The sequence below is a fragment of the Blennius ocellaris genome (assembly GCF_963422515.1).
Source record: "Blennius ocellaris genome assembly, chromosome: 3".
Lineage (NCBI taxonomy): Eukaryota > Metazoa > Chordata > Actinopteri > Blenniiformes > Blenniidae > Blennius > Blennius ocellaris.
Window position 1 is genome coordinate 4,863,020 of NC_137652.1, and position 27,958 is coordinate 4,890,977.

Below are 27,958 nucleotides of genomic sequence, written 5' to 3' on the forward strand. Positions count from 1 at the left end.
TTCAGATCACGCGGACATTTGAAAATCATTAAAAGTTGATTGTTTAGTGTCGTTTCTGTTATCACAGAATTCTAGCAGAAAAGCTGATAGGAAAAGGATAGGCATTAACTTTGGACTATAGGAAATATTCTGATGTATTGACATTTGATTTACTGATTTTTATTTTTTTTTTGTCACCAATCACTGAAAGTGATGCAATTTAATTTATTTGAAAAAAAATGAATTCCCTTCTCAGTGCACCACTTTCACTGACAAGTGAAATAAATCAATAAATACATTTGTTTGCAACCACATTTGAAATATGATTCATGACACACATGGAGAATATTCCGTCCTAAATGTGAGCAGATGAGGCCGGGGCTTGTTTCTCTCCGTCAGTGTCTTGGGTCACAGTTTTTCCCCCGTCGGGGCGTTTCACCACCTTCAGCTTGATTGGTAGAACGGTGTCAAGAATGCCTGTGTTGCTCATCTTCAACGGGATCTGGACAATGGACAGATTCATCAGCCTTGTCGGACAAGTTGCTCCCTCTTCACACAAACGACACTCGTCTTGCGTCATTTCACTGGGTCACGTCGACGGAGCGTGTACTCACTTCTGTCTCCTCGCACACAGAGAAGCTGTAGGACTGTAAAACTTCCACCAAGGCCAGTTTGATTAACACCAGGATGAATCGCTTCCCCAAACAGTTCCTCGGCCCGATCCCAAACGGCAGATAAGTGTAAGGGTTGATGTTTTGCATGTTCTCCTTGCTAAATCTTCAGAGAGGTCAGACAGGCACAAAGGACAAAAAAATCAAACTCGTGCCTGACATGGCAAGGCGAGATAGTGGAGAAGGCACGTGGCAGCGACCTCTCGGGTATGAACTCCTCCGGCTCCGGCCACCACTCGGGGTCCCGGTGCAGAGCGTAGACCGGAACCATGACAGCCATGCCCTTTGGGACCGTCGCTCCATTGACTTTCACCGTTTCTTTGGCCACCCGCTCCAAACGCAGGAGTGGAGGGTAGAGTCTGTTTACAGGAGATTTTCAACATCTTTTTATGCAGATCGAGACGAATAACTTTGCTAGTATTGGCTCCGTGTTGAGCCACACTAGACGGGTTCTGGCTGGTAATTACAGATGCTTCACGCGGCCTCAGTCCAAGAGAAAACGTAGATACTCTTTACCTGAGACACTCGTTGACAACACAGTCCAAGTACTCCATCTTCATTAGAGCTTCATATTGGATTGATTCCTATTGATTAAAGAATAAAAGTTTCAGTTGTTTTATTCTGATTACACAACTCTAACATGGTGTGACAATGATCTGGAGAAAGAAACATATAGTGGACCTTATTTGGGAAAGTGGAGTCAATCTCTCTCTGCAGGCGTTTCATGACTTTGGGATTTGTTGCCAAGCTGTAGGCCAGAAAAGTGAGAACACTTGCACTCAACTCGTAGCCGGCCAACATTGTGGTTATTTGGGTCGTTATCTCGTGGTCAGTGAGACCTGTCGGGGAGGGGGGGTGGGCGGTAAGACAGAAGAGCTGCACCTTTAGCACGCACACCTGTACGCTAGTTTCGTTTATCACCATTGATCGGCTTGTCTTTCCTGTTTTCTGCGGCCGTCTGAGAGTTGATCAAATGCTGAAAGATATCCCTCGGTTTCTGAAAACAAACAGGATTTTTTTTTTTTTATAGCTTTTGTAAACATATCTGCATGTGGACTTAAAAAATAAGTAAATTTATAAAGTTCATTACATTCGCATTCAACGAAAGTTGGGACAAAGGTTATGTTTTTGTCCACGTCTATTTATTGTTTTGTATGTATGTGTGCATGCATGTTGCCAACTTTTTGCAAAGATAATTGACCCAAATGGCATGAACTTTTCATCCAAGAAGCAAATTTATTTTTTATTTTTTTAGAAATTGGCTTAAAGTGTCTCTTTGAGTTGTTGTGCTTGCATAACGATCAGCCAAATACAAATAGTTTTATTAATGACTGTCAATCACTAAGAGTGATGTTTGGGGGGCAGGGATTGTTTATTCGGCATCTGTTGACATCTATAACCCCCCAAAATGTAAGATTTGATACTGTAACACCCGTCTGTGTGCTTTGTCCAAACCTGGCATGAGCCGTCACTGCGTTCAGCTCTTATTCTGTCCAAAAAGGATTTGAAGAAAGCAGTACAAGACTGGCTGAAAAATGAAAGACCCAGCAGCTTCATGACAGGAAGAAAAACGGGAAACCAGGCTGAAGAAGAAAACGGGTCAATCAGCTGCAAATTGTCATTAGAAATCACAATTTTAAAGAGAAAAGAAAGAAAGTTGAAAAACTGAACCTGAGAAAATGTACAGCGGAATGGGGACTCTGAACAGCGCTCTAGCATGAGTGATAAAAGGACTTGAGGAGTTCTTCAGTGTCTCTGTATCCACACCGCAGGTACAGCTCGCCATCGCATCCATACTGTAGGCTCCAACCAGGCTGGAACACACGTGTGGGGCACATTGAACTGATCATACTCTATTAATCCACTTGCAAAAAAATGTATTATCCACCATTGACTAGTCCTATTTCCAAAGAGCTGCAAAGAGCTTGAGCCAATCTCAACTGACAGTGGTTGAACGGTTTGACGTGGAGAAAATGCAAACTCCAAACAGAAAGACACCCAAGCCTGGGGTCAAACCAGAGATATTGTCCCGGTGAAGCACTACAGTAGAAATACTTTTACCATTCCTTACAGGGGAACAGTGCAGGTCTGACCGTGATCCACGATGGCGTGTCTGAATACTGGATTGTGTAGCAGGACTCACTCTCGTATCGCAACAGCCTCACCCTTATGCACCTTGGACCTCAGGCTGTCTGTCAGCTTGTGGGAATAATTCTTCATGACATCAAACATCTGAAACATAAGAGAGAAGGAGAAAGTGTGACAGTGATGGTGAAATAAGACCCCACGGTTCGTCCACATTTCCACACAGTCCTACCTCCTTGATGCGGCCAGAGGTGAAAGAGGGAGTGACGGTGTTACGGAGCCGTCTCCAGTGATCGTCCTGAGCGAAATTCACCGAGTCATAGAGGTCACCATTCAGATAGATGTCCTGGAGACGCAGAGGAATCCAGTTTACTCATTTGTAGTTTTTATTTTTCAGTCAGAACACTTGCGTTCTCCAGTGTTTTTCTTTACTATTCGAAGAAACTGGACTTGTGTTGCTCTTTTACAGAATCACTGTCGAAATGTTGAATAGTCTTAGTCGCCACAGTAAAACACCAGTCAGACGAGGTCTTAACCAGGTCGTGGAAGGTGCAAGGTCGGGGGATATTTGTGCACATCCACCACAAATTTAAATTGATCTCAACATGATAGTGAAAACGGGTTAATGAGGAACGTCAGCGTTACTGGAGTTGTTCTAATTACAGACTTTGTGTTGAAAGCAAATCATGTCAGGAGGTAGGTCTTCATCAACCGTTAGAACCTGTTATAGATGCTCGTCGTAAGAATTTTCCTTTCTTTTTATTATGTTAACATTTCTCAAGCTGTATGTATAGATACAGGGACTTTAATTCACACACCGTGACATGAGATATTGTCATTAGTTAATTAAACTAAGATTTCAACACTGTTCCTCTCAAAAGAAAAAAGGTGTGCGTGTGTGTTACTTCCTCTTGGGTTAAACTTGTGTGTTCTCACCCTGCGGTTGGTAAAGTAGGTGAAGCACTCCTTCACCAGGATGGTTTTCAGCATGTCAGGGTCCATCACAGCCAGCATGGGCCTCCGGAATTCATACAAGCTGCACACATGTTCACAAAAAAACCTTTTGCAGTTTGGTTTTCTAATAGTGTTTTACCACAAAGACAATATTGGGCCGACGTCACTGCGTGGTGCCAACTGCAACACAGGCACGTTAATTAACCACCAGCTGGATAGAATGAACACAGAATGACTCCAGAAAAATGTCTGAAAATGTGATGCATTTAAAAAAAAAGATATTTGTAGGCTTTAAGCTCGTGGCGTCGGAACAATAATGCACAAGCATCCACAAATCCAAATGTTTTAGTGAAAATAAATAGAATACCTGAATGAAAAAGCAATTTCAACATTATGACAATTTCAAATTATGAATCCTGGCCCATGGGGTACAGTATATCTTTGATACGTCACCAGAGACCTCATTGAGTCAGATTAAACTTTATGTCATTCCGGTTCATAAAAATAAACAAGAAGCCAGTTTGAGATCAGACATTAATGCTAAAGAATTTACTCCAGTCATTAACCTTAATATTACTAAAGCATGCCCTGTTTATTTGCATTCTCCACAGATTTAAATTTTTTTTTAAACTAATGTTATATTGATATTATAGGCGATATTGTATTTTTCTCAATGTCTAATATGAGCAAAATCTTGATATATCATGAAGGTCTAGTTCTTACAGCGTTGTTAATTTTTAAAACATTGCACTTATTCAACACTTACCCGAACACTCTCCCATACTTCTGAGCACACTCAGTGTCAGCAATGTAGTAAATCTAACAAGCAAATAACACAAATTCATTAATTATTTTTTTTTCCCCTCTTAAATGTTTCCAAAACTTGTTCTAAAAACTTTCACATTTAAACGACAGTAAAGTTTCATGTTTCTGAAAAGCGAGAAGAGGAACTCGTACTGGGTTGTGTCTGGTAACTGTTCCCCAGTACATCAGCGGCTTGGGACCGGGGATCCCCAACTTCTCAAACACCCCGAAAGTCACAGAGCCATACCTGCACACAACGGGAGAACTATTACATCCGGTCGGTAGTAAAGCACTGATTAAAAAAGAAAAGAAAAAGAAAAAGAACAAATGTGGACTGTTTTTAGAAAATAAACAGTCCCTTACCAAACAAATAAGCAGATGAAGATGATCAATAGGATCCATGTTCCAAAGGAGAAGAAAGGCAGGAGGCTCATCGTGGTTTATCGCTTTATTTGGAGTGGTTGAGGCGATCTGTGGACTGTCACTTCCCCACAGGGCAGGCGGGAGGTCCTTTTTCCCTGTTACGCAAGATCCTTTGGGCTTTTGTTTATCTGCAAAGGCAACATGGCCGCAGACACGTGACAGGACTTGTGTAACTTGGTGACATTTCCGTTTTTGTCAATGGAGAATCTGAATATTTGACTTAAGGTTGGATAAAAATGTATTTTAAAATCCCAGAGCCACTCAACTGAAGGTACATAACCAAGACTTTGCATGTTGATTTTTTTTTTTCTTAACATGTCAGAGTTGCAGTGATGTGCGGTCAGGGGAGGCATGAAAAAAGGAAGACGAAAAAAGAAAAACGTACATAAAGTAAATATTAATATTTTCCACTGATTTGTGTTAAAGGTGCATTTTCAGTATGACTGCATATTTTTTGGCATTTTATTCAGCCCGGGTGAGGCAGTGGAGAGCTGAGCCTCGTGTCTGACTGGGATCAATACAAACTGTTCCTCAGCTAATCAACAATGTGAACTTTACACTACTATTGTGACGACTACTACTACTGTGTCATGTCTTCAATGTATGTGTGAGACAATCCTTCCTGCTGATCTACAGTGCAGAGAAAAGTCAAGCCAGTGAGGCACGCAGTACTCTGCCTCACCTCAAGGAGGCGCAGGGAACTGAAGTTTGGTCATGATCTCCATTGAGATTGAGGTGTTTTTATTTTTTTTATTTTTTTTAAATAAGATAGGAGTAAGTAGAAAAAAAAATCAAGTATGTGATAACTAAACTTTTGGCCTAAAATAATTTTTTGTCATCATTTTGACAGACAACCTTTATTAAAATTGATTAAAGCCCCAGAATTTAAAGTTTGAAAATTAACAGAAATTTTTACTTGAAGGTCAAAATTAAATCTCTATACTTCAATGAGTTTACAGTAAATATGAATTGTTTGGACACAAGGAGGGTGTTCTATTCATCACTCTAAAAGAACCTTTCTTTGTAGGACAAACATGTTCCAGTGTTTGTGTTTGTGTTACTGAAAGACGAATGCTGATGATATGAAGCATCACCAGTTGATGCTGCTGGATGAAGAGTGGAATCAGAAGCTCTATTCACTTCTTACAATATAAATCTGAGCCCAGAGGAGACCAGCCAGGAGCCTCGCCACACTTGCACTGCAGAATTGTTCAACTTGTATAACTCTGCAGTGCAAGTGACACAAGTAAACAACAAGATCACAATGAATGCTGCAGAACCAAACCCTGTCAACCATTAATCACATAAAGGGTTCTGCACTTCATTGAACTCTCACACATTTCCTGCTCTCACGCAATCGTTCCGTCCAGCAGTGAATAAAAGCCCGTGGCAGTGATTTGGAGTTTCACAGAGGTTTCCTGCTGCTGAGAGAAGGAGACCTGCAGAAATGGGGTACCTTCTCTATTTGTCTGCAGAGACATGGACTCTGCTGGTGGCCCTCATCACACTGCTATATGTGTAAGTACATTCAGCCGCTTCTGACCTTTGTGGTGCTTTTTAAACATCTGTTTTCTTACAGTGTCGTGTCTCTGGCAGGTATTCCACCTGGTACTTTGGGATCTTTAAGAAATTGGGCATCGCTAGTCCCAAACCGATCCCGTTGCTTGGCACGGTGCTGGCATACAGAAAGGTTGGCCACGCCGCTGCTCGCATCACCACAAACTCTGCAAGCATCACAATGAACTGTGGGTCATTTTAATAGTGTGATGGGTTATCGGTGTGTCTGTTGTTTCATTGGACCGATTCTTGTAAGTATTGTGCTTGAACATTGAAAAGTAAAAAACCAGACCACTCGCGTTTTAGTGAGAATGTCACAGCGCCCGTCATTACTGCTGGTCTTGGTTTCCCCCATTCTCCTGAAAGTACCCTTTGTTATATGACTTGTAAGATTAAGACTTTAAACAAGCACTGAAGAAGTCTCACGCAATATATCGAGGTTGTCAGATGTCAGAACAGTTAAAAAATAGTATCTTAGTAGAAACGACACCATCCTTCAAATTCCTGTATTATTTTGTACTGATTTTCCCTATATAATATTTCTTTATTTCTTATATAATGGTGTATAAAAGAATTCAACAACAGCCTTTACTCTGCTTTGCTAGATTATAAATTCCACTTGATCATAAACTGGAATTTACTCTGCTTTGCTAGATTATAAATTCCACTTGATCATAAACTGGATGTGTGTGACCAATTAATTCATGCTGGTGTTGATCCAAGTTGATAAAACATGATGACGTGTGCCTTGTGTAAAGTTCCAATAACAGGGAATGGACAGAATTGAACTTGTACCATTGAAGGTTTCAAAGCCTCAGCATTTGTAATGGTGGTCGTGTCTGCAGAGAACTAAACAAACAAACTGGATCTCGAAAATGTGTCCTCTGCATGAAATATGAAATATCTTAACGTTGTAGCTGAAAGTGGGGGGGGGGGGGGGGGGGGAGGACTTGCACATCACCCTACAGGACTGTTTACAGTTCTCTTTGAGCTCTAACAGATCAATCAAAATAATCAGTTGTATCGACTTATAATTCTCAATTATTTGGTTTGAAGTAAAGTAAACATAATATCAGCAAATGTAAAGTCTTTTATGTTTACTAACAGTTTGTGAAGTGTAAAAACTTAAAAAACAAAAAAACAAAAACAACCAACATCTATAAAATGATTTAGTACCTTAAAGAAAAGCAGAAATTCTGCCGGAAGCTGAATGGCCGCTCGGTTCCACCCAACCAAACCAAAGTAGTTTGAACTGAAGGTTTAGTGGTAAATGTATCTATGAGACAACCGACAACGCTTCGTTTGTGCTCCAGTAATGTTATGTTATATCGCTCACTAACCACAATAAAGAAAATGGAACAATGTACGTAATCATGTTGTGGCCAACCTAATATTAATGCTGAAAATGTAGAAGTCACCCTTTTTTTTACTATTGACTAACAGAAGATTAAACATAGAGTATATAAAAAATTCACAATACTTTTCCACTTCGTAGCCTAAATGTGAAATTTTACTATCTTTAATATGAAAACCTTTGTGCACTTATTCTTACATTAAGGCTTTTGCTTATTATGTTAGTAATCCACAGACACAGAAATAATTGGTATTAGTTAACTATTTACACAGAGGGAATAAATTACCCTTTTAATTGTGTGGACGTTATAAAATTCTAGATATAGCTGCAAGAGAGTTTCTCATTTCAATTGAAATGACAGTGATTGGATAGTACGGCTCCATTTCTAATTTAATCTGCATTGTTCACAGGTGAGTGTCATAAATCTCCTTTACTTTTCTCTGCTCTCAGGGATTCTACCGTTTTGATGAGGAATGCTTCAAGAAGTTTGGAAAAACATGGGGGTGAGTTTGCATGTTGTTTTTTCATGTGTTTCTCTATGTATAGTATAGAAGATGTTCCTGATTTCATTCACTTCTTCACAACGGAAGTCTCTCAACTTAAATATGTTTTTTTTTTTTTTTTTTATCTTTACATGATTTAAATTCTCCTTCCTTGTCGTATTCAGCATTTTTGATGGCCGTCAGCCCGTGCTGTGTGTCACAGACCCCGTCATGGTAAAAGCTGTTCTGGTCAAGGAGTGTTTCTCTTTATTCACCAATCGAAGGGTACGTGAGATCGTTTTTTTTTTACTTTCTGACCACGGTCGTTTGCGTTTCCAGTTAAAAAGGTCGCGTTCAACTTCATTTCAGAACTTGCACCTGAACGGGCCGCTGTACGATGCTGTGTCTATCGCTGAGGATGATCACTGGAGGAGGATCCGCAGCGTCCTCTCTCCGTCCTTCACATCAGGGAGGCTGAAAGAGGTGTGACCTTTAAGTCTGAGTATTTTACATCCTGCCGGCCTTATGGGGGGGGGGGGGGGGGGGAGGAGAGAGAATTATTGTCCTGTGTGCACCTTTTTTTGCTTTAATTTTGACGATGGCAGCGTCATGAAATGTATTTATGCTTGCATAATGTACGTTTTACCCATATTCATGTTGAAAGACAGAAATATTCATCAGGGTGATCAGAGAACGTGCGCAAAGAATCACAAGAACCTGATTAATGCAGAAACATAAGCTTATCAACACCATGTAAAAACACCTGCTTTTTAATGGGAAGCATATTCATATTGAGCAGACTTGAGTAGGACATACGGCTCGGGCCTGCGGAGACGTCCTCCCGTTTTCATTAGACCATCTATAGAAATGAATCGACCAAACCTTGTTTGGCTTGTTTGACGCTCAACACGATTAGTTGACATGGATAGCAGGCTCATCATTGGCTCCATGCAGTGTATGGGTTTCCCCATTTCTAGGTGAACATTAATCAACTTCTTTTGTCAAAGAAAATGTAAATGAAATGTCCAAATTAACTGTATCGTCAACGAGGGGATTTCTCTGTTTATTCTTTAACCTTGTGCACCTCAGCTTTTCTCTTTCAGAGGCTGACGTAGGCGTAGAGTCCAAACAAAAGCAGCAGGACTTTGGCGCTATCGCCGCCACGCCCAAAGTTGTAGTTTTAGTAAATCCGTGTCCGTCTCTGTGTATCAGATGTTTGGCATCGTGCAGCATCACTGCACTATCCTGGTCGACTGCATGACAAAGACGGCAGACAAGGATGAACCACTGGAGATGAAGGAGTAGGAGCACATCCAACCGATTGCATTTAAATGATTCCAGACAAGAAATGATAGAATAAATGCAAAAAAAAAAAAAAAAGCCTTTTAACTATAACGGTCTTGCTATGATGCTGGTTCAGGTTCTTTGGAGCCTACAGTATGGACGTCATAACGAGCTCTGCCTTCAGCGTGGAAATCGACTCGCTCAACAACCCGTCAGATCTCTTCATCACCCACATCAAGAAGATGGTCGACATTAATTTCTTCGACCCTTTCTTCCTCGCAATTGGTAAACTACTTAAAAAAAATTTCTTTTATACAAATTGCAGTTCTGAGAAATGTCTTTCCTGTGTTTCTCGTTAAATGCGTCTTTGTAATTTCAGCCTTCTTCCCATTCCTTGCCCCCATATTTGACAAACTGGAGCTTTCCTTTTTCCCCAAATCGGTGACGGACTTCTTTTTTGCTGCACTGCAGAAGATCAAGTCCAACCGGGTGACCAGCAAAGAAAAGGTACGGCTATAAGGAAGACTTTGTGACCTTGTTGATCACATGTTTGTTGTACTCAAATATTTTATGGTTGTTTTTATTTTGTATTATTTTATAATTTCTTAATTTTTATTGTTAAAAGTCATTCTGGAACATCTCCTTCATTGTTGTTGGCTGGTTTGCTTTTGGCTTGGTCAGTACTAGCCTACTAGTACTGTAGGCTAGTACTGACCGGTGAACTAGTACGGTGAACTCTCATTCCTTTTAACCCAGCACCAACATTAAAATGGCTGTTTTAAATGTCCGTTCTCTTTTACACAAAACTTTTATCATTAATGTTCATTTGCTTTTTAATTGTCTATTTTATCTTTGCACTGTTTTTAAATCTTGTTAAAGCACTTTGTATTACTTTATCGTATAAAACGTGCTATATAAATAAAGTTGATTGATTGATTAGTATTAATAGTAATAGTAATTGTTGTTAATAATATTTTTATTTATTATTTTTATGTTGATATAATAAAAACAAGTACTTTCTTCTCTACAAATGGAAATACTGCTACAGCTTTTCTTGACCGTCAACGCACATAATCTGCTGTTAATGATGTCATGTCATTTTTTTTTCTGTAAATGGTTGATATATTATTAAGTTAAAGTATAAATATTAATTGTCATGTAAATGTATCGTTTTGAAGTATGCCGGTTCTGTTCCTCTATGAATTCTCTCACTTTGCCAGCAGGATATTTTGAGTTTTATGGCATTAAGATATTCTTAACTTTCTCACTTCCCAGTTATTCTCAAACTACTACTACTGGAGCATTTCCATCAACAAGTTCAACTTCTCGGGACATAAAACTCTGTGATCAACTAAATTTGCCATCTGTGAAAGGACCAACACAGAAAGACAGACCATCTGAAACCTGTACTTTTTATACTGCTGTATTCATTTTTTTCTCCACTTGTACCAATAAGAAAACACAAACAAGAAAACATAATCAGAGCATGTTTTTTCTGATGTCTGCCCGTCAGAATCGAGTGGACCTCCTCCAGCTGATGATTGACTCTCAGAAAAACGTCAATAGGGGGGATCAGGACAAAGGTGATTCATACATGTACAATGAAGCTTTACTTGAAGCTGTTCTAAATCCTGCTCAACTTCATCATTCTCTCCCCAGCTTTGACTGATCATGAGATCCTCTCCCAATCCATGTTTTTCCTGTTTGCTGGCTATGAAACAAGCAGCAGGACTCTCACATTCCTGGCTTACAATTTGGCCCAAAACCCAGAAGTGATGAAAAAGTTGCAGCAGGAGGTCGACGCCACCTTCCCCAACAAGGTATGTGATCGCCGTGAAGCCTGCAAGGTTATACTTTATCTACTTTTAAAGAGGAGTCCATTAGCTTAGAGCAATCGGTGGGGCAAAGGAGCTTATAGATAAAAAATAAATAAATAAATGATCTAAAAAAAATGCACATATCAGACATGTCTTCCCTTTTTGTGCCATTTTAAACTCTTATGAGCTGAAACGGGTTCAAAGTGAGGGTTTTTGAAAAGGAAAAAAAGACTCAGAAATCCTCATTATTGAGGCTTAGAAGACAATCTATTTGCAATCTCAAGAGTCTTTCACTCACACATCCACCCACACACACCGCTAGAGACAGCTGCCATGCAATGTGCACACACACACACACACACACACACACACACACACACACACACACACTCACATCAACGTGAGCTTTAGTGTCTTGCTCAAAGAAACATGGACACGAGGAGATGATGTGATCGAACCTTAGAACTGGAGGATGAATGACTGAGCCACAGCCGTCCCATATACTATATGTTGCGGTAAAGAAGTAAAAAAAGAAAATGTGGCAGGCTTCAGATTGTGCATAAATCACACAGTTGTTTTGACTCCTCCCGTGACACACCAGTGTCCCTAATGTTCCTGTGTATGCAGGCTCCCATTGAATACCAGCGCCTCATCGAGATGGAATATCTAGATGCTGCCATCAATGAGTCTCTGCGATTGTACCCCATCGCTCCACGCCTGGAGCGAGTGGCCAAGGCGTCTGTGGAAATAAATGGCATTGTGATTCCTAAAGATATGGTAGTCCTGATCCCCACCTGGCCCCTCCACCGAGACCCTGAAAAATGGCCCGAACCGGAAAAGTTCAGGCCTGAGAGGTATGGAAAGGAATTTCTAATTTGTTTGTTTTTTTGTTGTTGTTTTTTTTAGAAGAGCGTGGGAACACGGGCTGAAGTCAGTGGCTTGATTTCTGATGTGTGTATGTTTGTACTTTCAGGTTCAGCAAGGAAAATAAAGAGACAATCGATCCATACACATACATGCCCTTTGGAATGGGACCAAGGAACTGCGTTGGAATGCGATTTGCTCTGATGTCTATGAAACTTGCCATGGTGGAGATCCTCCGAAGGTTCAGCTTCGCTGTGTGCAAAGAGACCGAGGTCAGACCACTACTGTGCAAACACGATCCATTGCTTGTTTATACTATCAGCTGTTCGGTAATGCTGTGAGATTCATCTGCTCGTTCGAAGATCAGAAATCACAACCTGATTTTACACAGTCACCATGTCTGGATTTTTTGGGGATTTTCTTCCAGGGGTTCATGATGACGCAGTGCATTTGTACATCGTTAACAATTTCTCTGCTCATTTCCCCACCAGATCCCCCTTGAGCTGGACATCCAGGGTCTGCTGGCTCCAAAACGTCCCATCAAACTGAAGCTGGTGCCACGTTCTTAAGTTTTCATTTTAAAAAAGAGAGCACTGAATGAACGAATAAATGAAAGTTAAAACATGTTGTATAAAAATATCAACCCCCTCCCCCCGAAAAAAAAGTGTAACACCAAAGTTACCAAAGTGAGAAACTGAACTTCACTTGAACCCGACAATAAAGAATGTATGTATATACCCCGTGTGCCTTTCTTTAATGCATACATATAATTCTTGTGTTACAATGTGAACAATAACAAAATAATTAAGAAACTCAGATTTGAGTAATTGGGTGACCTGACTTGTCCACTTCTGTCATAACTAATGTAATATCCACAACTCTGTGCCAGCAAAGACTGCAATTCCACGTGTCTTCCTGGAAATTATTACATGTCGGTCCAGGGAAGCATCTTTGCTTTCATGCTTTTATATGATGGTGGCAGTGGGTGAATCTGTACTATTTTGCAGTCATTCGCAGTCATTCTTATAGGCTGCCTTGGAGGGCGTTATGTGTAAAAAAATGTTTTATATATCAACAGCGGACTCTTGTGGAGGGTCTGTTTCTCTTCTTTTTTTGGTTTAGCTCTCTGATGTGCTCCGGTTCCCATACAGATCCAGTATCCTGAGCTTCCAACCATCTTGTTCTTTCTATGTTTATAAACAGAGGGTAGAGATAAAAAAGAAAAAAAAAAGAAAAATGTGAGGTGGGTAAACCAGCTCCTCTGCAGGCAGCACATGCTCTTAAGGTTAGGATTCTAGGAAGAAATACCTTCATTTACATGTTTCTGAAAACAGCAGAACTCTGTGACAGTGCAGCAAACGTGTCAAACCCAACGGCACCGCATGCATTAATTAAGTGTGCAACATTATATGACTGAAATCCATACCAATGTGTTTTTAGAAACTCTAATCTGATTATTGCATTAATGCTTTTTGAGATTAGACCTGCGCATGTTTCTTCAGCTGATTTGTTATTTATGTTAGCAGAGAGACTTGGGAGCTGATTTAGAGGCAGTCAAACTGATTAAGGGAAGAAATTAAAGATAATCGCTGAACAGAGGCTCGATGGATCCCAAATCTCAGCACACTTCTTCAACTCAGTCTGCAGTTTCCTGACGTGACGTCATGACGCGCAGCCAATGAGCTCGGGCCACTGGTGTGGCGTTCAGGAAACCAAAACCGGCGGTGGAGAACTTCGCGCTGATGGCACTACGGCGAAGCATTGACTCTTTAATTTTTCAATCAAAGGCTGTAATCGTTTCACATTTTTGCAAATAATTTAATTCTTGAAACCTAATCTAAAATTTAGGGTGAATTATAGTTCTAAATGAACTAAAAATCCTTATAGTGGATGGATTGCTGGAGCTTTATCAACTTAATTGAATACGCCTACGTCATGCATAGAATAGAATAGAATACTTTTTTAATCCCAGAGGCACCTTATTTTACAGTATCGCTTCACACAGAATAGAACACAGACTACCTCTCAGCTATTGTAACCATGTGAATTTGTGTGACGAATCAAGTACAATCTATTCTAAACTTAAATTCTCCACACCCAGAGTTTGCAACTTCTACGGCCAAGAGAGGTGGTTGTGCCCACTTTCCCTGTTTAACCTCGGAAATTACAATCAACCCTGATAATAAACTTCCATATATAATTTTGATATGCGAGTCAAACACAGCTATTTATGTTGATTTCTTTACAGGAAAGAACTAAGAAAATGTGATTTCAGAAACGTTTTGTCCATGCCCCTATGGAAATAAACTCTAGTTTGTTTTTGTTTTATTATTATTACGCTGCTTTTCATGAGCGTTTTATTGTGTGTAACCGGATGAGCCTGAACGCGGCAGCGGTCCGGTTCCAGTGTGCTCCGGTCCTGTCCTTCCAGCGGACCGGATCTCCATGTTGTTCCGTCAGCCCCTGAGTGAACAAGTGCCCCGGTCGAAAACTCTCACGTTGAAACTCTGTGTGTTTGAGAAGTGCGTGCGTGCGTGAGTGTGTTGACCCTCCGAGAGAAGATGGCAGACTACCGGGACGACACCGGGGCCCGAGCCCTGCTCGCCCTCCAGTCCGCGCCGTGCAGCCCGGTGCGCGTCGCCGTGACCTCGCATCCCTTCCACCAGCCCTCGCTCGCCCTCCTGGGTCCTCCGGCAATGGAAGCCCGCGGCGACGCCGGGATTCTCCCCGCGCGGCTCGCCTCTCCACGCTCCCAGGCCCTGGCCAGGCTCGAGGGCCGGGACTTTGAGTTTGTCATGCGCCAGAGGACAGTCACCATAGGCCGGAACTCGTCCCACGGCTCCGTGGACATCAACATGGGTCACTCGAGCTTCATTTCACGGCGACACCTGCAGGTCAGCTACGACGAGGCGGGCGGCTTCTCTCTCCGGTGCCTGGGCAAGAACGGCGTGTTCGTGGATGGGGTGTTCCAGCGGAGGGGGGCGCCGCCGCTGCCGCTGCCCAGAGAGTGAGTGCAGTCAGCTTAGCTTAGCCTCCACCGACGACCGGGGGGGCTGGGTGTCCGTTAACGGGGCACTTCATTACACGTTGACCCTTCAGATCGACCACGCTCTGGAGCCGTGTTGCATTTAAGGACGTCCCCCCCCCACCCTGCTTATAGGACACAGCGCCTCAATGTATGAAGACATGTACTATTATTATTATTATTATTATATATATATATTTTTTTTTAACTATGTCAAATAGTTTATCAGTCTAAGTGAGTGCGATTCTTGTTTTTGGCACTTTTACCAAAGAGGGTTCACACTTTGTCTGGGATACAAAGTTTGTCAGAACACCCTGCCAGAGCGGCTCAGCGTGATTTGGATTTACAAAAAAACAACCCAAAAAAACTGACATTGTGGGTTTTTTTTGGTTTATTTGCGGGGTTACAACATTGTAAATAACAATGTCCTCACTTTAACCCACAGAAACATCAAATTGGGTGTAAGATCAGCTAGCTATGCTGGTTTTATTCGTTAGCAGACTTTAGCTCCGCCGCCATCCGGCCTAGCTGAGGTCGGCGAGCGAGTCGCTCCAGAAAGTGGAGTTTTTCTCCAATATAGACGTGGGCTCGTTTGGTTAATACCCCCCCCCCCCCCCCCCCCCCCCCCAAAGCACCTTCTCAACAATATTAGGTTGTAGCCGTGCTATTCCGCAAGATTTCGCGTGATTTGTCGCCGCGGCGTTTAGCCGCCCGGGAGCCTGTTACAACGTGTCAGCGGCACGTAAACATCAATGTAAACAAACGCACCCAGACGGCTCGTCTTACGGGTCCGGTGGGGAAGAGGTGTGTTTGTTTTCCATCACGAAACCCGAATCATGTTTTGGTCAACCATTGAACTGTGTAGTGTTTTGTTTTTGGTCCCCCCCCCCACTTCTTTTCTTTCTTTGTTTTTAAACTTTGCTCTGTTGTTGCGTCATTAACGTGTGTGTGTGTGTGTGTGTGTGTGTGTGTGTGTGTGTGTGTGTGTGTGTGTGTGTGTGTGTGTGTGTGTGTGTGTGTGTGTGTGTGTGTGTGTGTGTGTGTGTGTGTGTGTGTGTGTACAGGAAGTGCAAACATGAATGACATCCTCCTTGCAGCAGCACATGGAATAAACACCAGCTCCAGTCCTGGGCTGTGTTTGCATGTGCTGCTTTGCCCTTGGAGATTTTCTCTGCATTACAGAGTGAGCTGAGAAACTGTGCTGGAAAAGTTAAATCCATAAGAGAGTAATGAATAAGTTATAGCTCAGCTGTAAATGATTGTCATTCTGAAGTTTATTTGACAGTACTTACTGGAACAAAACAAAATTACAACTCCGATTAGTTCAAGCACAGACCTGAAAGTGCATCAGTTTGTGTTGCTTCTAACCTCGGGATTGACCTGAACTGAATACGATGACTATTTTTTTGTACACTTTCTATCCAGTGTTTTCTCTTCTTATCATACAGTTTCAACATGAAGCGGCACAATCAAATAAGGCCACATCATTCTCGCTTAAACATTTACCGTGTCATCACACTGCCTGGCGGATCTACTTTCTTTCAGTCCCACGATTGATTAAATCATGTCAAATGTTGCAGGTTCAGTTTAAATCTGTATCACATTCAAGAAGTGGTGCTTTTTTTTTTTTTCTTTCTTTCTTTTAACTTACCAGATTACAGTGTTTGCTTCTGGGACTGTAAGTCCTTTTTTTATTTTTCCTTGGGATTTGACTTAAGTACTTGACTGATTTGCTATTTTTCTGTGAAGCTCTTCAGCAGTCACTTTGATCTTTTCTCCGGAGGCTGCAGCAAACTTTCTTCGGATCATTTTTCCTCTTTCATTTCCAATGAGCTTTTGTTTACTCCTCGAGACTTGAATGGATGCGTCAACACAATATGACACTTTATCACATGATGTCTGACATGAAAATCGGTTATTTTAACAGTGGCTTTCTCTTTCTGCTGTTTATCTGGAGCAGTCCAGCTGAAGCGAGGCTCTTCACTATGAGCTGTGGAGCCTATCAGCTCCCACCGAGTTGCTCTAGGCCTTTTCTTTTTTTTTTCTTTTTGCTTCCCTCCTCCCTCAGTGGTGCTCTTCTTACGGGACACTTGGTGGTTGAGGATGGCCTGCTCGAGGCCGCGACAGCTGTGGAGCAGCGCGTTAATAGAGCCAGTGTTGGACTGACAGCTGCAGTTCTTCAAGATGCAAAGGAAAATAGATGGGGCATTCATTTTCTATATTTTCACCACAGGTTGGCATTTGTGGCGTCGATATTTTCTTTTCATTAGCTGCTCTCTGTGGGGGGGCTCGGAGGCTGTTGTTTGATATAGCACAGCAACCCTAGAATTAGCAGGGCTTATTTTTGTTGCTCAGAAACACAAGCATTACAGTCGGGGAAGAGCGGCAGGCTCCAGTCACAAAGACTGGAAAGAGTTGCAGAGAATAATCAACACGTCACTGCTGGGAAAAAAAAATTACATTTATTTACACGAGCCTTGTAGCATTTCTGAAATCTGTCACACGTATAATTATGCTTCATGGGTTTGTTTAGGTTTGAACTAACTCAGACCTTCGCCTGATCCCCGCTTATTTTGAGGTAGTAAGCTGCAAGGAGTAAGTAGTTGTAAGCTGCTGTAAGCATAAGAGAAAAGGAAATGCAGGGTTGAGGTTTTCTTTTCGATCTCCACCTGTAAGCCTTTTTTTGGGGGTGATATTTTTTTATCCAGACTGGTTGGTTAGATCGTGTTTAGAGTACAAACACATTTTGAAGCTGGGAGAAGAAGACACGTCGCTTGGTATTTTTAAATCAAAGCTTGTCGTTAAACAAATGTGTTGACTGTCACTGATTTTTCACTCGCTACGTGACGCAAGACAAACACACCGAGTTTAATCATTCTGTTTTCCAGACAACAGGAAAAAAAGATTGCCGTGGAAAGTCAAATATAATAATGTAATTTAGCGAATTACACTCTTGTGTTATCTCCTGTGCAAATGTATTATTATTTTTATCCACAGAGAGACGTTCACAGCCACGGACGGCTGAAAGTGGCTTATTACCCCCCTCAAACACATGTTTTTGGACGGGCGTAGGAAATCAAAGTACCTGGATTAAACCCACACATACGCAGAGAAAACATGCAAACTCAACCCAGGAGGCGAACGTCTAACCACCTCACCACTGTACCACCCCGCAGCCTCTCCGATCGCAGTTTTGTGCTGTACTGTCAGGAAACTTACTAATCTAATAGACAAGACTGTCTGGACTCCATGATGTGCTCCCTCCCATTGTGGCAAAGAATACAAACTAATCCCGTGTCTCCCTCCCTGTGGCGTTTGCTCTCCAGGTGTGTGTTCCGCTTTCCCAGTACGGTGATCAAGATCCAGTTCACGTCACTCCTGGAGATGGAGCAGCGCAGAGAGAAAGAGCAGCCCTCCCCTCCCCCTCGCCAACTTCTGCCCCACATTTCCCCCTCAAAATCAGCATTCCACTCTGCAGCAGCACGAGGAGCACATCAGGGCTTTTGGCTCGCCGCTGCCGTCTCCCACAGGCACCATCAGGTAACGACTGCACCATATACACTGAATGAATGAATGAACGAATGAACGCCAGCTACATGTGTCTGATGTCGTCGTAGGCGTTGTGGTTTCACGCGACTTTGAGTAGCATTTCCTTCAAACAAACCTTCCCGTCGTGGTTTAGGGGCTTTTCGAGGCTTCCCACGCTTGAATTAATTTTCAACTAAACATTTTATTACTAAATTAAGGAAATTCTTTCAAACAAATGACAGTTCTTTTCTGCATGTTCAGCTTGAATATATTCAGATTTCATTCATTGCATTTGTTTTTATTCTGAGATATTCTTGTTTCTTTATCGGACTGATTAGAGGAAATTGGACAACATGGCCCTTAGAAAATCAAAATGAATATTCTATTTTATGATTCTTTGACATTTTTGTATCAAATACAAGAAGAGTTTGAAAGTGCAATTTGTTTTCTTTGCAAACCTCCAGAAAACACAGATGAGGTCCTAAAACTGCAAAATCCGATTCCTTTTAACTCCAAAGAACAAAGCGCAATACTAACATACAGTTTACTGATAGTAAATGAGAAAATGAAACCGAACAAATGAGTCCTCACACGGAAGCGGTAGGTGTTAATCAAGTCAAGGAAAGCATTGGCGGCTAAGCAAAGGTCTCGTAACATTTTATGCATTTATGGTGGCGTCTTTTATTTAAATGAGGGATGTCAAAGCAGAAAAACTGAATCAAAGGACAATTAAAGTAAATCATTAATCACAAGAGACATCGATCTCGGTGACAAAACATTGCAGTGTCCCTCGGTTATTGTCTCGTTGTAAGATGCGCCGTCGCCTTTGTATTCATTGTGATCAAAAGTCTGCGTATCGATCCGTCCGTTGCTCTGAGGGACCCTCACTGTGTGGACCAGGATCTGCAAGACTTTCTCTTTTGAGTGCACTGCGGTGATCGGAGATGGCACATGACCGCAAATCTCCTCTGCTTAAATCTATTCAGCATGGCCCACTGTTTTGGTGTTGCTGCCTGCGCCCTCTGCTGGTCGCTGCCTGCCACTGCACCACGCTTCCCCACCAATGTCAGCCAGTGTGTGTGCATGCCTTATATGGGATGGCTGCCGCTTCGAGGCGCGTGATTGGCTGCCGGGCAGATTGTTTGGCCTGTGGGCCTTTTTTTTTTTTCCGTCCATTCGTGGTTTCCTTTTCAGAGCCCCCCCCTCCCACCCACCCACCCACCCCACCACCCCACCACTTCTCACCCCTCGGCCCTCCTGGGCTCCGTTCCCCTGCACGTGGACACACCGAGCGAAGACACTCGCCCAGACACCCAGCTTTCGCCGTGGCCTTTTTCGGGCAGATAGTTGTGCCACCTTACTCACCAAGTACCCGCATACAACAGAGGAGTATTGTGCAAAAAAAGAAGCACGTGCTCCCACTTGAGACGCCAACAATGTCTCCTCACACTATCGAGAGTCACTTTTCCTGTTTGGCAACTGAAGCCAACTGTACGGGCGAACATTGTTATTCTGCCAGCATGCACTCTTGTACTGCAGGTCCATGTGCGCATGCAGGGGCGGTGTTGTTGTTGTAAGTGTGTCGGGTGGTGGGGGTGGGGGTGGGGGGGGGGGGGGTCTGACGACCCTTGACCCCTCGTCGAAGGCACACGTAACTTTTGATGGAAGTTTCAGCCCGAGCTTTTCGTACGACACAATTCTTTGCCCTCCCGTTGTCGTTGGGTTTCTGTTGGTCGTCATTATTCTCTCCGAGGCCTTATCAAAACAAAGCCCACGGCCCCGTTTCCTTCGCCAAACACTACAAACACGCTCTCCGTGTGTGTGTTACTCTCCCCGTATCCGCCTCTCTGCGTTGCCAGAGGCAAATCAAAGCTCACGGACTCTCCCAGAAACCACTGTTTACTTTGCTAACAGGAGCAGGTGTGTGTTGTGTAATAAGTTACGTGGTTTTCCTTGTTTTCTGTCTCTTGACGGCACCAGATGAAGGCGAGTTAATCATTAACATTTCAGTGTTTTTTGCTCATATTAACACTATAAAAGCATCACAGAGGTGTTTTTAATTGTTTAACCGTTGAAAGAAATATATATATATTCTTAAAAAATATGCTGCTTTACTGCAAAAAATTTGTTTTAATTGGTTAAAATCTTTGTTATTTTGATGGTTTATACCATTTCTCTGTATTGTTTATATAGTTTTGGAGGTGAGCATATGCATTGTGCTGCAGGATGTGCGCCTGTTCTCAGAATTTGAAATTGAATCAGTGTTTTTGTAACGCCTACGGTTACTATTGTCATTTCACACACCACAACTCGGTGACCCTGAGGGCGAAATTACATGCGTTGTCAGACAAAAGGCCAAACAAAAAAAAAATTTGTTGATTTGATAGAAAGCTGAGGCACACGCACGATAATCTAAACTAACAATGAGGTTAGTTCTTGTAACAGACGGACATCCTTCACGGTCCAAATCACTCACTTGTTCAGATTTCTGAAACTGTTTCTGTGGAAGTTGTGAAACCAAAAGCTTTATGTTCTTTGGGTATGGACAGGCCCGCATCTGGCAGATGATTGGACATTCTAGATTAAATTCCATGCATTATAGCCATTATACACATCTTTCACATTCCTCATTAAACAGGAGCACAGATGCCTGTGTTCTAAACTTTACTGACGGACGCTTATTGAAGAAATGGAAATGTAAAAGTGAAAAGTCGTCTTGTGAAGAACATTTTGGTGTTTGATTTTTCAGTGCACTAACAGCTTCCCACGTCTCCTCCAGAAAAAACTGGATGTACAATGTTTTTACTGGACCGTTGATGTGCTTTACTCGTGTTTTTATGTTCATCACTGGAGTAAAGTGGTCCGTTGTGTGGTATTTAAATCATTTTGAAATGTAGTTTTGAAGGCATTCAGTATTTTCAGTTGTCTTTGTTTTGATAGATTTCTGAGTTGATCATTGGCTGGTTGCTACACGTGTGGAGGAGATGTTGCAGCAGTGCCATCTAGTGGTCAGAGTTGGAACTACCTTCTGAAGGAAAGTTGCATTGGGACGACTAGGATCATATTTGTTGTGATGTGTCGGGTTTCACGCATGGAGGGGCTGAATAGATGACGCACACCCGCTCCAGTCTCTGATTCTTTATTGCCTTCAGTGTTTGTGAGTTAATTCCCCTGGTATACATGTCGGTGGAGACAAAACGCAGCTCGGCACATTGGTCGCCGTTCATCTCCGCAGCAACGCCGTTACCAGCATTGAATGACACGAGCAGCCATTAACGCCCCTCCCCTCTCCCCCCTCTCCCCTCTCTCGCCCCTCGCCAGTGTTCCTAACTCGTGTCCAGCCAGTCCCCGGGGGGCAGGCTCGTCGGGGTATCGCTATGGACGCAACGTGACCTCTGACCTCCAGTTAGCGGCTGAATATGCTGCCAAGGCCGTTTCTGAGCAGAGACGGAGTATTGCTGAGCAGAGAGGTGGAGGGAGTGAGCAGCGAGGGGAGTCGGCGGGAGGAGACAGCCCCAAGGTGAGCGCCAGGAGTACACACACACACACACACACACACACACACACACACACACACACACACACACACACACACACACACACACACACACACACACACACACACACACACACACACACACACACACACACACACACGCCCACCTGCTTACATTATAGTTTAGAAACGTGTGTTTACAGTTGTATTTTTTTGTGTGTGTCTAGGATGAGTCCAAGCCTCCTTACTCGTATGCACAGCTGATCGTCCAGGCCATCTCCTCGGCCCCAGACAAGCAGCTCACTCTGAGCGGCATCTATGCCCACATAACCAAACACTACCCGTACTATCGCACTGCAGACAAGGGCTGGCAGGTGAGACCTGCCTCTTCTTCCGTTTCTTCGTCTGCTGGAAGATTTGTTTTTTGTTGTTGTTTTTTTTAACGATCCGCCCCTGAGCTCTGGGGTTTCCTTCACCACGAAACGCTCTGTGCTTTGTTTTCCACTCTCCTCAGAACTCGATCAGACACAATCTGTCTCTGAACCGCTACTTCGTGAAAGTGGCCCGCTCTCAGGACGAGCCGGGGAAAGGGAGCTTCTGGCGTGTGGACTCGGCCTCGGAGACCAAGTTGGTGGAGCAAGCCTTCAGGAAAAGACGGCAAAGAGGGGTGGCTTGCTTCAGGACTCCATTTGGACCACTGTCCTCAAGGTAGGACCTTCAACTGGTCACCTTGTATACACACACACACACACACACACACACACACAGGCTCGTTTAACCCTCACTCCTTCTGTCTGCTTCTACTCCTGCTCTCATTTGATTGGACAGAACAAAGTAAGTCTGACTTTGAGACGCGCTGAGTGCTGCTGCTGCCCGTGGCCCGTTTTTCACTTCTGTCTCTCTCTTTCTTTTCCATTTATATCCTGTCGTTTCTTTGTCGTCCAGGAGCGCCCCGGCCTCCCCGACCCACCAGGGACTCCTCTCCCCTCCATCCAGCGGGCTGCAGACCCCCGAGTGTCTGAGCAGGGAGGGCTCCCCGATCCCCCACGACCACCACGAGCAGCTGGCGCACAAACTGGCGTCGGTCCCCGAGTACCGGTATTCTCAGAGCGCCCCAGGTGAGCGGCAGGCGTCACTCGCAGACGCACTCGAACGGCTCCGAAGGTTGAAACGCGTTGTGACACGTCTGGTTCGGCTTGCTCTCCCCCCCCCCGCCCCAGGATCTCCGGTCAGCGCTCAGCCCGTCATCATGGCCGCCCCCCCCCACCCCGCAGTAATGCCCTCGGGCCCCGGGAAGGCCTTCGCTTTGATCCCCGGCGGCGGCGGCCAGGTCCAGCCCATCCATGTTCTCCAGCAGCCCCCCCAGTCCTCGGTCACCATGGTGCGGGTGGTGACCAGCGTACCATCCAACGCCGCCAACGGGTACAGCTCCCCCGCCGTCGGAGGGCTGGATGGCAGTGAAGTCAGAGGTACGGTCCAAAGGGAATCTTATTTTAGCAGAGCGGTCGCTGTGAGACGGGGAGAAGAAGCTTCTCTGCTCGTTTCGCAGGCTTGAACTCTTTTAACGCTGCCGCACGTGACGTCTGTGTGTGTGTGTGTCTGTGTGTGCCGAGAGCGAAATTCATCACCGCACATCTAAAACGTCGCTTCAGTAAACTGCTCCGTGGTCGTAAAGGTGGCAGGTCACTGCATGGAAAGCTTCACGTGTCGCACGCTTCGATGTCAGTTGTGAGAGTCGAGCTATTCTCGTCTGTGAGTGAAGCAGGTTATCGCGATAAATCCGTCTTCTCTTCCCCCCGCGTCCGTCTCTCCCCGCAGACGCTCAGCTGAACAGGGAGCGAGTCATCCAGACGGTGGACAGCGCGGTGCAGGGCGTCGACGGACGTCACCTGACCCCCGGTTTACATCAACTTCCCGTTCGTGCCGTTACCCAAAATGGCAAACACACCGTTGCTGCTGTTGCCACGGCAACCAGCTATGCCAATGCATCTGGTAAGATGTTTTGTCGCCGAGACGCATCACCCCCCAGGTCTTTATATATAGATGTAGATGGAGAGATATAGATATATATAGAGCTAGATATATATACTCGCCCACTGATGGGGAACATGAGCTGTGTGCAGACCATCGTGACCTTTGGACACTTGTTATTGCATCTATTGATGCAATTGCATTTTTTGTAAAACGAATTTCTCCGCAACTCACTAAACTATAAACACATTTTCAAATACGACAAAAGTTGTGACTGACATTATAAATGTTTGTTTTAACACTCTGCAATATACATTGGCGTTAATTCAAAATAAGGCATTGTTGTGAACATTTATATTACAATATTTCTTCACAACTTTTCATCGCATCACCAGAATAAAAGATCCTAACTCAGTTCAAAGCCTTTAATGGCCATTCAGTACAAACTTGAGACATGCTTTGCAGCCGGCTTTGCTTTTATCGCTGTTTATCCTAACAAAAAACTTAAAACGCCTGCAGACATCAGAGCATCTCCGGATCAGAGGATCTCACTTTTTTTCTGACAGATTGTCGTTAACCGTGATAAGTGTGCACCAGCACGCACTAAGAAGTGGTCCTCTGTCCTGTTCCCCTCTCCTGTGCAGGTCTGAGTAGCCCCCTGCAGATCCTGGCTGCTCAGGCCTCCAGCTCCCCCCCGGTGCTGGTCAGCAGGCAGCAGAGCACAGACGCTTCGGCCGGCCAGGCGGCGGAGCCCCAGGCCAAGCGGCCGAAGATGGAGGAGGCGGGGGCGACCGAACCGGCTCAGCATCAAGCCCTGCCCACGCAGCAGCCCGTCATTGTTGCCATGACGACACAAACCCATGACCCCAGACAGTGAAAAAAACCCAGGGCTTCCTGGCAGGCGGGTGCCCGACGGACAGCCTCGGTGTCGTCCCCGCGACGCTTCACCTTCTCAACCCATTGGAAGTGCAGGCAGCCTCTCAGAAGGGAATTCAGCTGTAAACACACGTTTTGGTCTAAATTAGGTAAAAACTCCCAACTGTGGTTTGAGAAAAGGTAAATAATCATCAAGGATTTTTGTTTTTTTTTGTTTTTTCCTCTCCCCTGAATTAATTCACGGCCATCCACAGACCGGCAAGGACCTCCTCCTTCTTATTATGCACATTAATATGATTTCAGCGCGACTTCTGCCGTGTGGATGTTTTGGTTAAAATCCCCCATCAGACCTTCCGGGGCGTTGACCGATAACGTGCATCAATATTTATCAATCTCAGGCCAAAGAACTTTCCTCCACCGCACCTCTGATCCCCGATTCATCGACGCGTGCTCAGAGACGTGAAGCTGCAGATGACGTTGGCGCCGCTTCCGAGAGGAGCCTTACCGTGGCTGGAGCTGCTTTCCCTCAGACCAGGTGGACCAGGTGGACCTGGGAGACTGTTTTAACCACGTGATTGTACTCGCCATTGAGCTCTCGGGTGGGACAGGAGACCCGAAAGAGAACGTCTCGGAGGAGAGGAGACAGACGTCAACGCCGAGGCTGAATGCGGGACGTCTCTTCTTCTCGGTAAAGCACAAAAAGAAAGTTTTGGGTTTTGTTTTTTGTTTTCTTTTTCTTTTTCTGTGAGGAAATCCAGGGACGACAAACCAGCTTCACTTCAGCTCAGCGTGGTTTCTCAAGACATGTGGCTGATTGGAGGGCAAAAAAAAAAAAAAAAAAAAAGAGGCAACTATTTGGACTTGATTGAAGTGGAGCTAACCTAACGTAGACAAACTGATTGTTTTAATTTTGTCTTCTTGTTTCAGTAGTGGTAAACGGACAAATGAAACAAGCGTGCGCGTGCAGATTTATTTGTATTCGCACAGAAAGGAGGAAAAAAAAAAAAAGCATTATTGTAATAATCCTAAAAGCCTTAAATATTTCAGCGATATTTTCTTGTTTGTTTTTATTTTAACCTTTAGACAGCTTCACCATTTTTTTTAGATAAAAATAGCGCTTTAACAGCATGTGATCGGCAACACTACAACGGTAGACCTGTATCAGTTTTACTATTCAGGGTAAGGGGCGGGACCAACACACGACCACACATCTCTCCTGCTCTCTTCACTTCCTTTCACTCTATGGTACCTTCAACATCCTCTCTCTCTCTCTCTCTCTCTCTCTCTCCTCGGCTCACCACTGTTTCACTTCCACGTTTCCATTGAATTCCTTTAGCTGGTTTTTTTTTTTTTTTTCGTTCTTCCTCCTCGTCCTAACAGAGTTGTCTTCGCCGTCTCCACAGAGGCACGGAGCTGTTGGCACTTCCTGTCACAGACGCCGCCTTAATTAGATATCCTTTAGCACTTTTCTCCCCTGCTCTGCCTTTAGCTTTCCCCCCCCCCCATGTTTTTTTTTTTTTTTATTATTATTATTATTATTTTTAATTTCTTTTTTTAAAGCTGGCGTTCAGGCACACAAATTCAGTGATTGTTGTTGCACATTATAAAAAAAAACAAACAAAAAAAACAACACAAGTTAAAAAAAAAAAATGCGTAATGATTGTATGCCGCTCTTTCTGCTAAATGACAAAGCTATTTAGAAGGTATTTTTTCCTATTTTGGCAAAAAGAAAAAATATTTTGCTATATGTACAAACGGCTGTCGTCAATACATAAAACATTCTGGAAATAGAGAAGTATATGTATTTTTAAATGTTTTTGTGATTTGTTAAAATGTGTAGCACAAATTAAAATTCCTCATTGACTTAAGCTTTCTTTTTCTCTTGTGCTCATTTAGTAAAAGTCTTATTTCTGTGGGTTTTTTTTTTTTAATGCGGGACAAGCATTTCCCCTGAGGGGCGCCGGAGAGCGACACTCTTCCTCTGGGTAATAAGTACAGGAGTAAAACTATTAATTTATGGGAAGGCTTTTTATTGCTGTTTTTTTTTTTAAGTGATGAATTGAAATGGTAAAATTGCGTTTATTTTAAAATCGGTGTAACAACAGGTAATGTCTAAATAAAGACCAGTCAAATTAAATTCTCTTTAACCTGTTGTTGGTGTTGCCCTGCATCCCTCCAGCACCAGACACAAACACAGACTGTTTAAAGTCAGCAATTAGCCTCACGTGCAGGATTTTGCACCTTGGGAAAGGCAACGTGTGGAGAATCGTGAAACTCCACGTAGAGAGAGCGGCCTAAAGTCGAATTAAAGCAGGGGTGTCAAAGTCATTTCAGTTGAGGGGCCACATCAACCTGATCTGACCTCTGGAGGGCCGAACAAGTCAAATATAACATGTTAAACTGCAGATGTGGACAAATGTCAAAGTCTTTCCTTCTTTTGATCCTTTTGTAACTGCAAGAATTTTCCACTCTATTCTGAAATTGACCTATTCAAGTTAATCAGATATTTTATTTGTAATAAAAAAAAAACAAACCTCAGTCACCTGTATCTGGATATCGTATTTTTATTCAGGATTAAAACAATTCGTCATGATCTGGAAATTTACGTGTCTAAAGTATCACTTCACATAAATTGGACTCTTTTATTGTGAAAGGTGTTGCGTTGTGTGACCTCCACAGATTACATTAATTAATTCTGACCCAGGGCGGTTTTGAGTGTCATTTTTGCCAATCGAGTGTTTTTAGATCGGCCTCTTGTCAGTTTTCATATTTATACTTAAAAAAAAAA

At 43.4% G+C, this 27,958-nt stretch overlaps 3 protein-coding genes across 3 annotated transcripts; 2 read left to right on the top strand and 1 right to left on the bottom strand.

Annotated features, from left to right (window-relative positions):
• Positions 1–334: 334 nt before the first annotated feature.
• On the bottom strand, positions 335–4,927 carry LOC308149281 (cytochrome P450 3A27-like; the record flags this gene model as incomplete). The annotated part of the gene is made up of 11 exons (XM_080520970.1): positions 335–481; positions 594–756; positions 851–1,009; positions 1,167–1,234; positions 1,332–1,489; positions 2,816–2,882; positions 2,968–3,081; positions 3,672–3,771; positions 4,456–4,508; positions 4,647–4,740; positions 4,857–4,927. 11 exons carry the CDS (start codon positions 4,925–4,927, stop codon positions 335–337), a joined length of 1,194 nt encoding a protein of 397 aa, XP_080377096.1.
• A 1,436-nt stretch (positions 4,928–6,363) lies between these two features.
• On the top strand, positions 6,364–12,843 carry LOC308149112 (cytochrome P450 3A40-like; the record flags this gene model as incomplete). The annotated part of the gene is made up of 13 exons (XM_080520773.1): positions 6,364–6,434; positions 6,513–6,606; positions 8,278–8,330; positions 8,495–8,594; positions 8,679–8,792; positions 9,522–9,610; positions 9,730–9,878; positions 9,973–10,100; positions 11,107–11,176; positions 11,253–11,413; positions 12,038–12,264; positions 12,384–12,546; positions 12,766–12,843. The coding sequence occupies 13 exons, from the start codon at positions 6,364–6,366 to the stop codon at positions 12,841–12,843; spliced, it is 1,497 nt and encodes a 498-aa protein (XP_080376899.1).
• Positions 12,844–14,778: 1,935 nt separating this feature from the next.
• Positions 14,779–27,032, top strand: foxk1 (forkhead box K1). Its single transcript, XM_080520930.1, is given in 10 exon segments — positions 14,779–15,281; positions 18,626–18,766; positions 18,768–18,839; positions 22,149–22,347; positions 22,551–22,697; positions 22,838–23,031; positions 23,269–23,441; positions 23,544–23,792; positions 24,142–24,315; positions 24,939–27,032. Coding segments are annotated over 10 exon segments (2,028 nt in total). The 5' UTR covers positions 14,779–14,835; the 3' UTR covers positions 25,172–27,032.
• The last annotated feature ends 926 nt before the right edge of the window (positions 27,033–27,958 follow it).